The sequence below is a fragment of the Schistocerca serialis genome, chromosome 1 (assembly GCF_023864345.2).
Source record: "Schistocerca serialis cubense isolate TAMUIC-IGC-003099 chromosome 1, iqSchSeri2.2, whole genome shotgun sequence".
NCBI classification, from domain to species: Eukaryota; Metazoa; Arthropoda; class Insecta; order Orthoptera; family Acrididae; genus Schistocerca; species Schistocerca serialis.
Window position 1 is genome coordinate 667232658 of NC_064638.1, and position 15655 is coordinate 667248312.

The window sequence follows — 15655 nt, forward strand, 5'->3', positions numbered from 1 at the left end:
AGTTTGATTCCTTCTTAGAAAAGACTATTTTACATTTTTTGTTGGTAAAAATATTAAGTCAGACTTTTGTTCAGTTAACCTTGATAGAGCTGTTACTATAATAATTACTAATGTTCATAATGAGTTGACAGACATTGATAGATATACCCCATGAACCATGGACCTTGCCATTGGTGGGGAGGCTTGCAAGCCTCAGCAATACAGATAGCTGTACCGTAGGTGCAACCACAACGGAGGGGTATCTGTTGAGAGGCTAGACAAACATGTGGTTCCTGAAGAGGGGCAGCAGCCTTTCCAATAGTTGCAGGGGCAATAGGCTGGATGATTGACTATTCTGGCCTGGTAACATCAACCAAAATGGCCTTGCTGTGCTGGTAGTGTGAACAGATGATATCAAGGGGAAACTAAAGACGTAATTTTTCCTGAGGGTATGCAGCTAGACTGTATGGCAATGCGTCCTCTTGGGTAAAATATTTCAGAGGTAAAATAGTCCCCCATTCAGATCTCCAGGAGGGGACTACTCAGAACGATGTCATTAGCAGGTGAAAGAAAACTGGCATTCTACGGATCAGAGAAAGGAGTATCAGATCCCGTAATCTGGTGGCAGGTACATTAGAAAATTTTAAAAAGGAAATGTATAGTTTAAAGTTAGATATAGTCAGAATTAGTGAAGTTCAGTGACAGGAGGAACAAGACTTCTGGTCAGGTGAATGCAGGGTTATAAATACAAAATCAAATAGGGGTAGTGCAGGAGTTGGTTTAATAATGAATAAAAAACAGGAACACAGATAAGCTACTATAAACAGCATAGTGAGTGCATTATTGTAGCCAAGATAGACACAAAGCCGATGCCTACCACAGTAGTACAAGTTCACATGCCAGCTAGCTCTGCAGATGATGAAGACATTGAACAAACATATGGTGCAATAAAAGAAATTATCCAGATAGTTTAGGGAGACGAAAATTTAATAGTCATGGGGACTGGAATTCAATAGTAGGAAAAAGAAGAGAAGGAACAGTAGTAGGTAAATATGGACTGGGGGTAAGGAATGAAAGAAGAAGCTGCCTGGTAGAATTTTGCACAGAGCATAACCTAATCATAGCTAACACTTGGTTTAAGAATCATGAAAGAAGGTTGTATACTAGAAGAGGCCTGGAGACCTGGAAAGTTTCAGATAAATTATTTAATGGTAAGACAGAGAGTTGGGAAACAGGTTGTAAATTGTAAGACATTTCCAGAGGCAGATGTGGACTCTGACCACAATTTATTGGTTATGAACTGTAGATTAAAACTGAAGAAACTGCAAAAAAGGTAGTAATTTAAGGAGCCAGGACCCGGATAAACTGAAAGAACCAGAGGTTGCAGAAAGTTTCAGAGAGAGCATTATGGAACGATTGACAAGAAATACAGTAGAAGAAGAATGGGTAGCTTTGAGAAATGAAATAGTTAAGGCAGCAGAGGGTCAAGTAGGTAAAAAGGTGAGGGCTAGTAGAAATCTATGGGTAACAAAAGAGATATTGAATTTAATTGATGAAAGGAGAAAATGTAAAAACGCAGTAAATGAAGAAGGCAAAAAGAAATACAAACATCTCAAAAATGAGATCGAAAGGAAGTGCAAAATGGCTAAGCAGGGATGGCTAGAGGACAAATGTAAGGATGTAGGGGCTATATCACTAGGGGTAAGATAGATACTGCCTACAGGAAAATTAAAGAGACCTTTGGAGAAAAGAGAACCACTTGAATATCAAGAGCTCAGATGGAAACACAGTTCTAAGCAAAGAAGGAAAAGCAGAAAGGTGGATGGAGTATATAAAGGGGTTATACAAGGTAAATGTACTTAAAGGGCAATATTATGGAAATTGAAGAGGATGTAGATGAAGATGAAATGGGAGATATGATACTGCATGAAGAATCTGACAGTACCCGAAAGACCTAAGTCGAAATGAGGCCCTGCAAGTAGACAATATTCCATTAGAACTACTGATAGCCTTGGGAGAGCCAGCCCTCACAAAACTCAACTATCTGGTGAGAAAGATGTATGAGAGAGGTGAAATACAAAATACTCACATGAATTCTTTATAGATGAATCAAAATATTGGTTGAAGCTGACCTCAGGAAAGATCAATTTGTGTTCTGTAAAAATGTTGGAACACGTGAGGCAATCCTGACCTACAACTTATCTTAGAAGATAGATTAAGGAAAGGCACACCTATGTTTCTAGCGTTTTTAAACTTAGAGAAAGCTTTTGACAATGTTGACTGGAATACTCTCTTTCAAAAATGTGAAGGTGGCAGGCGTAAAATATAGGGGTTGTTAGTACCCCCATCGGGCGCCTCCCCAGGTGGCGGATAGGGGAATGCCTCCTAGATATAGGTGGTACTGGGGAAATCAAATACCCAGGGCGGACCAAAAACTAACGAAATGTAGCGTCTGAACTCCTAGGGGAGCGGCTACAAACAGCGTCTGTTCTCCATGTTAGGAGCGGCTGAACACACACTCTGGAACTTACAATCCCAGTTTTAACCTCGGAATGGCCCAAAAAGCCATCTCCCCCCTGAATTTCAAACAACTATGCATGATGTCAATTTCTCTAGATAGAACTACTCCAGGAGGTAACCAATCCTCCGCCGCTAACAGCAGCGCAATCAGGCCTAAGGATTCTGGAGAGCCTGAAGCACCATGTCATTCAAGAAATTCAAAATCCTCTAAACTGAAGAAAAACAACGTACATTTCTTTGGAACCCTAAATATTAACTCGCTCTTGAAGCCAGGAAAACTGAAGCAGCTCACCAAAGTCTTGAAGGTATATAAAATCCAAATATGTGCGCTGCAGGAAACCAGATTTACAGATGAAGATTTAATGGATTATGAAGGATACAGGATATTTAAAGGAAAGAAAGGCTGGAACCCATGTGGAAGAGGCCTTCCCCACCTTGGAACAGGCTTCATCGTGAAATCTAACTGGGTAAACTCAATAACCGACTTCCAGTCACCTAATGAACGCTTGTCTTTTCTCACATTCCGCGCCCTAAATAAAACCTATACACTTATTAATTGCCACGCACCCACCAACAATGACAATAAGAAAAACCCTCAGAAAGTAGATACTTATTGGGAATCTCTAGACCACGAACTTTCTAAAATCCCAACATCAAATGTGAAAATACTGTTTGGGGACTTCAATGCACAAATAGGCCAAGAAAAAAAATACAAAAAAACAGTAGGAAACTACCCGGCTCACAAAAGGACAAACAGAAATGGAGAAAGGTTAATAGAACTATGCAAGGGTCATAACTTAAAATTAATGTCTACAAATTTCAAAAAACCTCCTAAGAAACAGAAAACATGGAAATCACCAAACACAAGTATTGGAGAGTTCCAGATAGATCACATAGCCATCACACACTATAATCAAAAAGAAATAATGAATGTGAGAGTTCGGAAAGGGGCAAACATTGTAACTGACCACTACTTATCGACAATCAAATTAAATGTCATAGCACAAAGAAAGAAACAAATACAAAACAGGAAAACTCAAAAGATAGACGCAAACATCTTGAAAGAGAAAAGAGAAGAATTCTGTCAAAACATAGTTATATGTTCGGATAAATGGGAAGATATAAAAGAAGAAATGATAAGATCTGCTCAAGAAGTCACAAAAATGAATAAGAGAAAGAAACACGAATGGTGGGATGAGATATGTGAGGAAGCAATAGAACAAAGGATGAAGGCATGGAAGAAATGGCACTCAACCAAAAGTGATAAGGACTACCTGGAGTTCAAACAGCAAAGATCTTCTACAAAAAAACTCATTAGATCAGTAAAAAGACTATTTGAAAAGAATCAACTTATACAAATGGATAAAGATTTTAAGAGAAACAATAACAGATCCTTTTACAGCACATTCAGACAGAAACTACAAAAATATGTAGCACCAAATCTGTGTCTTAAAGATACCAGTGGAAAACTAGCAATGAATAATGAAGAAAATTGTGAAATATTAGCAAAATATTTTGAACAACTCCTCAACTGTCAGGAACCTATTGAAAAATTACCAGCCAACACCCCAAACACAGTAAACAATAATTCTGAACCCCCATGCCTCATAGAAATCAGAGAAATCATTAAAAACCTTAAGAACAATAAAGCACCAGGGGAAGACATGATAATTGCAGAAATGTGGAAAAGTGTGGATAATACAACTCAAGAAAAACTACTGGGAATAATCAATGAGATTTGGAGAACGGAACGTATACCGGAAGAATGGAAAACTGCATTAATCCACCCCATCTTCAAGAAAGGGGATAAAACCGATGCAAATAACTACAGAGGGATATCTTTACTTCCGGTGACATATAAAATTCTATCTAAGGCCCTACAAAACAGATTGGAGAAACAACTTGATCAAGAAATTGGTGAATACCAAGCAGGCTTTAGGAAGGGAAGATCTTGTGTGGAGCAAATTTTAAACTTGAAGTTAATTATTAAATATAGACGATTAAGAGGAAAAGACATCTTTATCATGTTTGTTGACTTCAAGAAGGCGTACGACTCCGTTGACAGAACAACCTTGGTTAACATCCTTAGGGAGTTTGGAGCAGACAAGAAAACAGTCGCAATCGTCCAAGAAACACTTACGGATACCTATGCAAAAGTAAAGTTCCGTGGTGAGGTATCCAGACCATTCAAAATCAGAACAGGATTAAGACAAGGAGATGGGTTGTCACCTACCCTATTCAACTGTGTGTTAGAAAAAGTTATTAGAGAGTGGAGGAAGAAAACGACTGAAGAAGGAAAACAAAAAATCAGATTAGGAAGAATAAAGGATGGATTAGAAGTAGATTGCCTCGCTTTTGCTGATGACTTAGCGATTCTGGCAGGAAGTTTGGAAGAAGCAGTCAAACAGATCAATATTCTGAATGAAACAGCAGAAAAAGCAGGACTGAAAATCTCCTTTGAAAAGACAGAGTACCTAACCAATGTAAAAGAGGCACCGAACAATATGATTACAAAGTATGGCCAGATAAAGAAGGTTTCTAATTTCAAATATTTAGGGGAAATCATCCAGCCCAATGCTTCAGATAAAGAAGGAAATAAAACAAGAACAAGAAAAATGGAAATGGCATTCCAGCTAACAAAGAATGTGTACAACAAGAAGTCAGTATCAATTAACGCAAAAATAAGGCACTACAACACTGTGATTAAGCCAGAGTGTCTGTATGCATCTGAATGTTTAGCAATGAACACTAACAAGGAAATGGAAGCTATAGCAAAAAAGGAGCGAAAAATCATTAGAAGAGTACTTGGGCCGAGGTTTGAGAATTGGACTTGGAAGCTTAGAAGTAATAGAGAAGTGTATGACAAAATTGAGAAAGTGGGAGATACTATGAGGAAGAGAAGAGTAAGCTTTTACGACCATTTGAAAAGAATGAATGATGAAAGGCTGACAAAGAAAATATTCATGTTTTTTGACAAGAACCCCAGAACCCAAATTACCTGGTTCAAAGAAGTCAAAGCAGACTTAGAGGAGATGGGTATAGGAGAAGATGATATAACCAACAGAGACTTAATGAGAGACAAAATTCAACATTTTGAAGGATTTGAAGTGAAGAAGAGAAGAACTGGAGGAACAGTGTGGACAGAAGACCGAAGGGAGCAGCACAGAGAGAGGATGAAGACATATTGGAAGAAGAGAAAAGAGGAGGAGCGCAATAGGAGAAATGTACATTGAAAAATAGTTGTTTAACGCGGTCCCTAGACGGCCAACACCGGAATAAAAAAAAAAAAAAAAAAAAAAAAAAATAGGGAGCAAAAGGCTATTTACAATTTGTACAGAAACCAGATGGTAGTTATAATAGTAGAGGGGCATGAAAGGGAAGTAGTGGTTGAGAAGGGAATGAGACAGGGTTGTAGCCTATCCCCAATGTTATTCAATCTATATATTGTGCAAGCAGTAAAGGAAACAAAAGAAAACTCTGGAGTAGGAATTAAAATCCAGGGAGAAGAAATAAAAACCTCGAGGTTTGCGGATGACATTGTAATTTTGTCAGAGATAGCAAAGGACTTGGAAGAACTGTTGAACTGAATGAACAGTGTATTTAAAGGAGGATATAATATGAACATCAACAAGAAGAAGACAAGGATAATGGAATGAAGTCGAATTAAACCAGATGATGCTGAAGCAATTAGAGTAGGAAATGAGACACTTAAAGTAGTAGATGAGTTTTGCTATTTGGGGAGCAAAACAACTGATGATGGTCGAAGTGGAGAGGATATAAAATGTAGACTGGCTATGGCTAGTAAAGCATTTCTGAAGAAGAGAAATTTGTTAATGTCAAATATAGATTTAAGTGTCATGAAGTTCTTTCTGAAAGTATTTGTATGGAGTGTAGCCATGTATGGAAGTGAAACATTGACAATAAATAGTTTAGACAAGAAGAGAATAGAAGCTATCGAAATGTGGTGCTACAGAAGAATGCTGAATATTAGATGGATAGATCACATAACTAATGAGGAGGCACTGAATTGAACTGGGAAGAACAGGAATTTGTGGCACAACTTGACTAGAAGAAGGGATCTGTTGGTAGGACATGTTCTGAGGCATCAAGGGATCACCAATTTAGTACTGGAGGGAAGTGTGGAGCACAGAAATCATAGAGGGAGATGAAGAGATGAATACACTAAGCAGATTCAGAAAGATGTAGGTTGCAGTAGTTACTCGAAATGAAGAAGCTTGCACAGGATAGAGTAGCATGGAGAGCTGCATCCAACCAGTCTCTGGACTGAAGACCTCAGCAACAACAACAGATATACAACAGATTTACGATAACTGAAAAACAGAAATTAGCAAACTTGGGGTGCACAAAAATACCAGAACTGATGCAAATAATTATAAAGAAGTACAGTGTTTAGGTGTCATTGCCTGTTTGGTATCCTTTATTAATACTGGCAAACTCACTACAAATACAATCCTGATGTTTTTTTTTAAAAAAAAAAAAAAAAAAAAAAAAAAAAAAAAAAAAAAAAAAAAAACCACACACAGTAGACAGGCAGAAAGAGAGTTCAAACTTTTCTAATATTTTTAAGTCCTCTAATGTATGTCCTTAGTAAAGCAGTGAAAAATTCTTACCAATAATTTTAACACCATTCATATAACATGAACTGTGTTTTTTTTTATTTACTGATTTTTTAATGTTTAAGTTACTTGAATTTACTTGTCTAAAGTTAATTCAGTTATTTGTGATCTTATTCATCTTTTTTTCAGTAAATCTTGACAACAAAATAGGAGCAGTAGGTTTTCTGCCTCAGATCCTTCCAGAAAAGTTGTTCCCAGTGGCTTTAATCAAAGTAGATGAAGAGACACATGAAGTTATAAGGGATAAAAATGGATTATGCCAGAAGTGTTCATATGGTATGTGCTGGTTGGCAGTAACTATCTCCAGATACCAGTTGTGTGGTAATCTTATACTGTTTGTGTCTCATTTAAAGCTTTACTGAACTATCGTGATCAGTGTTTGAAATAAATGAATGCAGTTCTAGCTTCATACTAGCAGCAGCAGCAGCAGCAGCAGTAGCAGTAGGAATGTAGTGATTTACATTATATGGATTGAATCAGTATAACATCACAGTCAAATAAGTGTCCAATAAATTATGGTTAAGAATTTTCTGGTAGCATGTATCATTCATCACATATTATATGCCATGTTACATCTTACACATTTTTACAAATCAATGCTATAAATGTTTTTTATTTAGAGACTTTGAGGAACATGTCACATTTTATATACACTTTATTAATGCAATTTGGCTTACACATTATCACAGATAAAATCAGCTAGGCTATCAAACCAGCTTTAAGTATATTTTTGAGAGATTTTTGTTATAAATTTCTCTTAAACTGTAGAGTAGCTATTCTGTTGCTTTTAGTCCAGTACAAAAGTGGCTCACTTTGTATTTCACAGTGTCAGGCTGAGCTTGTAGAAGCACTTGTTTTTTCTCGTATCATGTCCTGAGAATCAAGAATGTATTTTTAATGTATACACTGTAACAGCTACATTGGTATATGCTGAATATTGTTATATTACCAGAGAAGGAAAGTTGCTACTCATCATATAGCAGAGATGCTGAGTTGTGATAGGCACAAAATGAAAAAGAAGTGGTTGCTATACTATGCCTGCCACACCACACAATCAAAAACAGAAATATTAAATAGTAAAATTTAAACAAAGGAAAATCCTAGAATTAATAACAACAGTATTTCAAAAAAACACTGCACCTGGTAAGGAATTACGGGTGATGGGGAAGGTGAAGAGATAGCATGGTAAGGGTGGGAAAGATGGTTTGCTGTTTGTGGGAGCATACAAGGATGTGGTAAGGGCAGGGTAGAGTTGCTAGGAGGAATTGTAAGGTTTGAGGAGGACGAGGAAGGAGGGAATGGAAGGGGAAAAAGGAAAGAAGTAGAGAAGAGGGAAGAGACTTGTGGATGCACGAGTGGTACAGAAGGTTGATTAGTGCTGAAATGGGAGCATGGAAGGGGACAGGTAGGTGAAGGACAGGTACTAGCAAAGGTTGAGGCTGGGATGGGGTTACAGAAACACAGGATATATTGCAGAGAGAATTCTCACCTGTACAATTAAAAAAAGCTGGTATTGGTAGGAAGAATCCACATGGTATAAGCTGTGAAGCCGCCACTGAAGTGAAGCACAATGTGTTGGGCAGCATGTTCAGCAGTTGTATGGCCAACTGTCTCTTGGTCACAGTTTGTTGTTGGCCATTCATATGGTCAGACATCTTGTTGGTTGTCATACCCATGAAGCAAGTGGCACAGTGGTTGCAGCTTAGTTTGCAGATTGTACGACTGCTTTCACAGGCAGTGCTACCTTTTATGGGATAGGAGGTGCCTGTAAGCGGACAGGTGTTGGTGGCAGTGGGAGGATATATGGGACAAATCTTGCATCTGCAATAGACCTAGATGCAAGATCTATCCCATCTGCATCTGCCATAGACATAGATGCAAGATCCGATGCATACATCCTTCCTCTACCAACTACCAGACAAACTGTGGCCAAGAGAAAGCTGGATCACCCAGTTGCTGAACATTCTGCCCAACACAGCATGCTTCACTTCAATGACTGCTTCACAGCCTGTGACATCTCAATTCTTTCTACCAGCACCAGCCTTCTGATTTGCCCAAGTGGGAAATCTCTGTGCAATATATCCTACGTTCCCACAAACCCCCCTGGCCTCAACCTTAGCTAGTCCCTGCCCTTCACCTACCTATCCTCTTCCCTGCTTCCCTTCCAGCACTACACAGCTTGTCTGTAACTCAGTGCTGCCTCCATATGGTGCGTAGCAATCTATCCTTTTCAAAACCACAAATTTGCAAACAAGTATTGTGGTTATTGGTCTCAACTCTAGAGTCATTGACAAGCAGCCCTTAAAAATGTAGAGAACTATCTTACAATTAACAAAATACATGGCAAATTCACTGATAAACTACACCACAGATCACTGATACTGCAACACCATGGAGGCATGAATTTATTGTATATACAACTGCACAAAGTAGGGACAAGTAACACTATCTATATTCTGCATATAAGAAGAGAGTACACATCATGTTTCATATACAGAAATGATATTTCAATGCTGGTTGTTAATGAAAATATTTTGTTATGCCTCATATAAGTGTAAGAAATCTCTACTGGTATGTGTCAGAATTAGACAGTGGCAGGATTGTAGGGTATCAGAACTATGATTTATCATTAGCTGACAGCACTGCTTTTGGTTCTTGAGATCTCACAATTTTCATCTGAATGTGGAATTAATAGATTCAGGAGGGCCTTACTCAAGGCCGTGCAAGCTCAGTGGCTCCACACGACTTGTGCCCAAGAGGATGAACATTGTTAGCTCAACTGTGCAGAATTGTACAGCCAATTCACATTCCTTGGGTCAGTAATGGGCTTGTTTGCAGCAAGTGAAGTATCCACACTGAAATTGTAATGGCAGGTTGAACACCGTAGACCATTAATGTTGTGACCATTGTTACAGCTCCGCTTGATGGGATAGCAGAAAGAGGCTCTCAGTAACCAGACTGGGCACCGGAATGGCACCATGAACCTTTTCAGAGGAGTCCTGCTTCCATGTACAGCATCATATTAGATTTATCTGTGTTTGGAGGCTACTAGGACGATGAACATAGCCAGCATGCATTTGTCATCATCGTATGGATCCGGCACCTAATGTGGTGTTATGGATAGCCATTGGGTACAAAATATGATCAGCTCTGATTAATACAGCAGGCATTATACAGGATGACTCAAAAGAAAGTTTATATTTGGTGTGTCAGAATAAAAAAAGATATTGAAGTCTATTGACAAAATCTTTATTTGTTATTGAAATGTACAGTTTTGGAATTTATTTTTTAAAAACAATGTCATTTAAATGCAATCCACTGCACCTATGGCACTCATTCATGTAATGACCAAAATTTTGTCTGATGGCGAAGGACATAGATAGTGCAATGGCTGCCACTTCGCTATGGATATTTTCGTTCGGCTATTCCAGAGAAGTCAGATTATTGACATACACTTCACATTTGACATATCCCCATAAGAAAAAATGCATTGGGCTCAAATCTGGAGTCTGTTGGGGTCAATTTATGCCACCCCTCCTGGAGATCAATTTGCCAGAGAAACTTTCAGGAAGTCACAGTATTGATGCAGCGTGCTGTGGCTCCGTCTTGCTGAAACCATATTCTTTGGTTATAACCAGGATAGTTTTGTGATTCAGGCACCAGACAGTCATATAATGTAACTGCATGACCGCTCTTGTCCTCGAAAAAATATGGGTCAATTATTCCTCGAGCCAACATTGGAGCCCATACAGTAACTTTTGGGAAATGAAAGGGTTTCTCAGGCTTATGTTTAGGATTCACTGCACTCATGTAGTGACAATTTTGCTTATTAATGTAACCTTTCAGGTAAAAATGAGCCTTGTAAGAAAACAGGATGTTGTTAGTGAAGCACATTGAGTCAAATCATAAGTGTGTGCTTGGCGTTCTGAGACTTTAATTCTTGCAGCAATCGGATTTTGGAAGGGTGCAATTTAAGGGATTTAGTTTAAGGGATTTTTGTAGAATCAGGTGCATAGATGATCTGCGCACATTTAAAAAACTTGCACACTTACAAATGGAAAGGTTAGGAGCATCATGAACTGATGGGTTTACACTCTCCACGGCTTCACCCAACTTGATTACCTTGGTTGCCTGGATTTTGATTTGTCCAGTGTTGAACTAATCTCCTCAAATGTTTTGATCCATTTCTGGATAAGGCAAACACTTGGAGTGTTGTGTATGAATGCATGCTCATGCGGCAATATCCATTAATAAAATATTCTGAGATTTCAAGCCACATCATGTGGTTACCTGCCCACAAGCTTTCTGCCATTGTCAAGTGGTAGACTGTCAAAGGAATGCTGATGCCATGCTTATATAACCATGCCACCTTCAGTGATGTCACTGGTACCCAGTCACATGCTATATATAGCAATGTTTAGATGGCACAATCATTTCATCTGCTTCAATTCCCTAATCATAAGATCCCAGGCCATACTCAGTTGCAATCTATCATCTTTATTGAGGGTGTTGTCCAATATTTTGAGCTCTTTTGCTTCATTTATTATAATACCCCTGAAACGGTTGGTCTGTTTAATAATAGAAGTATCATTGAATGCAATTCAGTATCCATTTTCCAGTGCATGCTTTGCTATAACTAATTTTTCAGGATAGTGTAGGCAGAAATATCTTTCATGTTGCATGCTGCACTGTTCAATAGTGCAGACAGTCTGACCAACATAAAGCTGTGCACACCAACACGGTATTTTGTGTATTCCAGGTGTTCTGAGGCCTACAGCATATTTCAAAGGCTTCATTAGTTCCCAGGTCTTTGCTGGGGGCCCAAATACTGTGTCAATTTGATGTGTCTTCAGGAGCCAACCAATCTAACCTGCTATTGAGCCACAAAACTGTAAACAAACACTCTTCTTCATGTCTTTTTTGGAGGCCTTCTGCTTTCTTGGCTTAGGTGAAACTTCTTGCAAAGTTTTTCTGTTGTTTTAATCATTTTCCTCAAAAACTTTACGCAAGTGGCTCAGTTCTCTCATTAAGTTTTCGGCATCTGAGACAGTTTTGGTTCAATGTACCAAGGTCCTAGAGTATTAAATATTCTCAGGTTTCAATGGATGTCACTGCAACAGAATACATCCATATGCATCAAACTTCTATGTGGAGGAGACGAGGTACAGCATCAAATGCTTGGTGAAGCTGCATGTTAAAAAGGCCAATTTATTAAGCTCACTAGCCTTCCTACTATACAGCTGAGATGAGATGATGAACCCATGATTTGCCATCATTAACTGACTTGGTCACTTTTGGCTTCAGACAGGACTGGACTGACACAGAATGGTGCCACAACTAACATCATGAAGGCAGAGAGCCACAGAGAAGCAGAAAGGGAAATTCATTTGGCTTTCACTACAAAAACATGGAGAGAATGAAAAACTGCAGAAAGTACTGTTATCAATGTGACTGCAAGAAACTTTGGTGTGCATGCCATCTCAGCACTTAAGAAAAAGGGACCAAACTTTGCTCCTTCACCACACAGTATCCCTTTTGCTTACGTATTAAGGGGTGTTGAAAAAGCAGTTAATAAGTTTCTTAGTGAATCTGCAGAAGAAATTTGAAGAGAAATGAGCTGCATTTCTTTCTTCTTCTTCTCTCTCTTTTTTTTTTTTTTATCAAAATGGCCAGAACCAAAAGTAACCAGAGATGAACACAATGGCCTGTGTGCTCTCTGAAATGATCCTCTCACCGTTGTTCTGCCAGCTGACAAGGGCAATGCTGCCATCCTACTGGAATGACCTCACTAAGACAGAAAAATCTGATGGATGCTGGAGGAAGATATGTACTAAAAACGGGTCCCAACATCCAGATAGTGAGGAAGACTTTGGAGCTTCTCAAATGGTCATCACTGGAAGAGTGTGTTATTAAAAACCGCCTCCCTCAGGTGCCCAGACTACACACCTACAGTGTGCCAATGCTGCTTAAGAAGGATTCACTTTTAAGGCCTTTACTGAGAACCACCAGATTGCCAATCTATAAACTTGCAAAGCATTTGGCCAGCCTCCTCTCAATACATGATGGACATTGTGTGCACCATATAAAGAATGCAGCAGACTACATTGATCAAATTGAATGTATAAACCTTGGTGAAGGGGATATTATGGTTACTTTCCCTATTCACATGTGTGCCCATCACAGACTCTATAGACTTGCTTTCCCAGCACTTGCAATACCATCATGGATTTATTTAAACGTACTCTGAAGTCATTCTATTTTTTTACATGATGGAGAATATTTCAACTAGACAAATGGGTTGTGATGGGGAGCCCATTAGCTCCAGTTGTAGTCAATCTCTTTGTCTTGTTTTGAGGATATGCCTTGGACAAGGATCCTGCAAAGCCTTGGTTGTTTCTATCACTACTTGACGATACATTTACCATATAGTCTCATGGACATGAAAAGCTGGAAGAGTTCCTGAAACACATTAACAACATCCATGACCACATAAAATTCATGATTGAAGTAGAGGAGAGTGGTCGCTTGCCATCCCTGGATGCCCTTGTCGGTCGTAAACTCAAAGGGTGTCTTGCTCACAGCATTTACTGTAAGCCCAGCCACAAAGATAGGTATCTGCACACCACCAGCTACCACCATCGAGCACAGAAATTGTCTATTCTGAGGACCTTGGTACATCAAGCTGAAACTGTCATATATGCTGAAAACCTTCCAAGAGAACTGAGCCACTTAAATAAAGTTTTCAAGGAAAACGGTTACAAAACAGACAAATTTAGCAGTTTCATCTAAGCTGTGAAAGCAGAAGGCCTCCAAAGAAGAACTGAAGAAGATTGTATTTTTACCATTTTATGGCTAAATAACAGGTAAGATTAGCTGGCTCTTTGAAGGAACATAGAATTGATAAAGTCTTTGGGCCCCCAGCAAAGCTTCAGCAACTAATAAAGCCTGTGAAAGTCAATGTAAACTACAGAACACCTGGAATATACAAAATACATTGAGAGTATGGGCAGTTTTACGTCAGTCAGACTGTCTGCACTATTGAACAGTGCTGCACAGAACATGAAAAGTGTTTCTGCCTATGCTATCCTAAAAAAGCAGCTGTAGTGGAGCATGCACTGGAAAATGGGCACCAAATTGCATTCAAGAATAATTCTATTGTTAAATGGACTAATGGCTTCTGGGGTACATAATAAAAGAAGCAACAGAGATCAAAATATTGATAAGCTAAGTATGGCCTGGGATCATACGACTAGGGAATTGAAGCAGGTGCAGTGGTTGGGCCACCAAAACATTGCCATATATAATATGGAACTGGCTACCAGTGTCACCACTAGTGGTGGTATCGTTATATAAGCATGGTAGTGGCATTCCTTTAACAGTCAACCACTTGACAATGGCAGAGGAGATCTCTTCCAAAAGCTTGTGGCTTGAAACCTGAGACTATTTTATTACTTGGAGCATCATTTGTGCTATGCAGTCCCTGCTCACTGTGAAACTTCCTCCATGCTACAGTCACCGAATCACTGTATTCACAAAATTCTCACACATAGAATGTGCAGTCAGCTCCCAAGAAGCGCTCCATATCAAGTGAATTCCTAAGGGCCAAGCAAGCAATGAACCTACTCCCCACTCTCCTCTGATTTTTTGCACATGTGCAGAGAACTCTTCAAATATAAACTTTCTTTTGAGACACCTGTATTTCAGATGTGTTATGGATAGATTATGTGCCCTGTATTTGAGGTATCAATGATGTCACCTCCCAACAAGATAACACAAAACCACACATTGTGTGTTCTATCCTGACTTACCACAATACATATGTGTGTTTTGATTGTTGCCCTGGCCAGCATGTTCTCCAGATCTATCAACCACAATGGTTGAGGAACTATGGCATAGAGGTGAAGCAGCATCAAATGGTATACCCAAATCTCTTATTGAAACTCAGTTTGACTCAATTCCTGGCTGGACAGAGACATTGTGCACCAAATTTTACTCCCTATATAATCCCAAATTACATACAAAGGTAGTCATATATTTTTCCTACTACACAGAGCTGACAAGTTATGGGACAGTGATATGCGCGTATACAAATGGTGGCAGTATCATGTGCACAAGATATAAAAGGGCAGAGCATCAGCAGAGCTGTCATTTGTACTCAGGTGATTCATGTGAAAAGGTTTCCAACATGATTATGGCCACATGATGGAAATTAACAGACTTTGATTGTGGCATGGTAGTTGGAGCTAGATGCATGGGACATTCCATTTCAGAAATTGTTAGGGAAGTCAGTATTCTGAGACCCACAGTGTCCAGAGTGTGCCGAGAATACCAAATTTCAGGTATTAGCTTTCACAATGTGCAATGCAGTAGCCTACAGCCTTCACTTAATGACAGAGCAGCGGCACTTGCATAGAGTTGTCAGTGCCAACAAAAAACAACACTGTGTGAAATAACCACAGAAATCAATGCAGGATGTATGATGAATGTATCCATTAGGACAGTGTGGTGAAATTTGGCAT

The 15655-nt window shown here is 39.0% G+C and overlaps 1 protein-coding gene across 1 annotated transcript in view; it reads left to right on the forward strand.

Moving 5' to 3' along the window:
• LOC126479821 (long-chain fatty acid transport protein 4-like) overlaps positions 1-15655 on the forward strand; it is a 329898-nt gene that overhangs the window by 293604 nt on the left and 20639 nt on the right. Inside the window, exon 7 of the mRNA XM_050103817.1 lies at positions 7266-7412. Within this exon, the coding sequence (XP_049959774.1) occupies positions 7266-7412 (147 nt within the window). The remainder of the gene's footprint in view (positions 1-7265; positions 7413-15655) is intronic.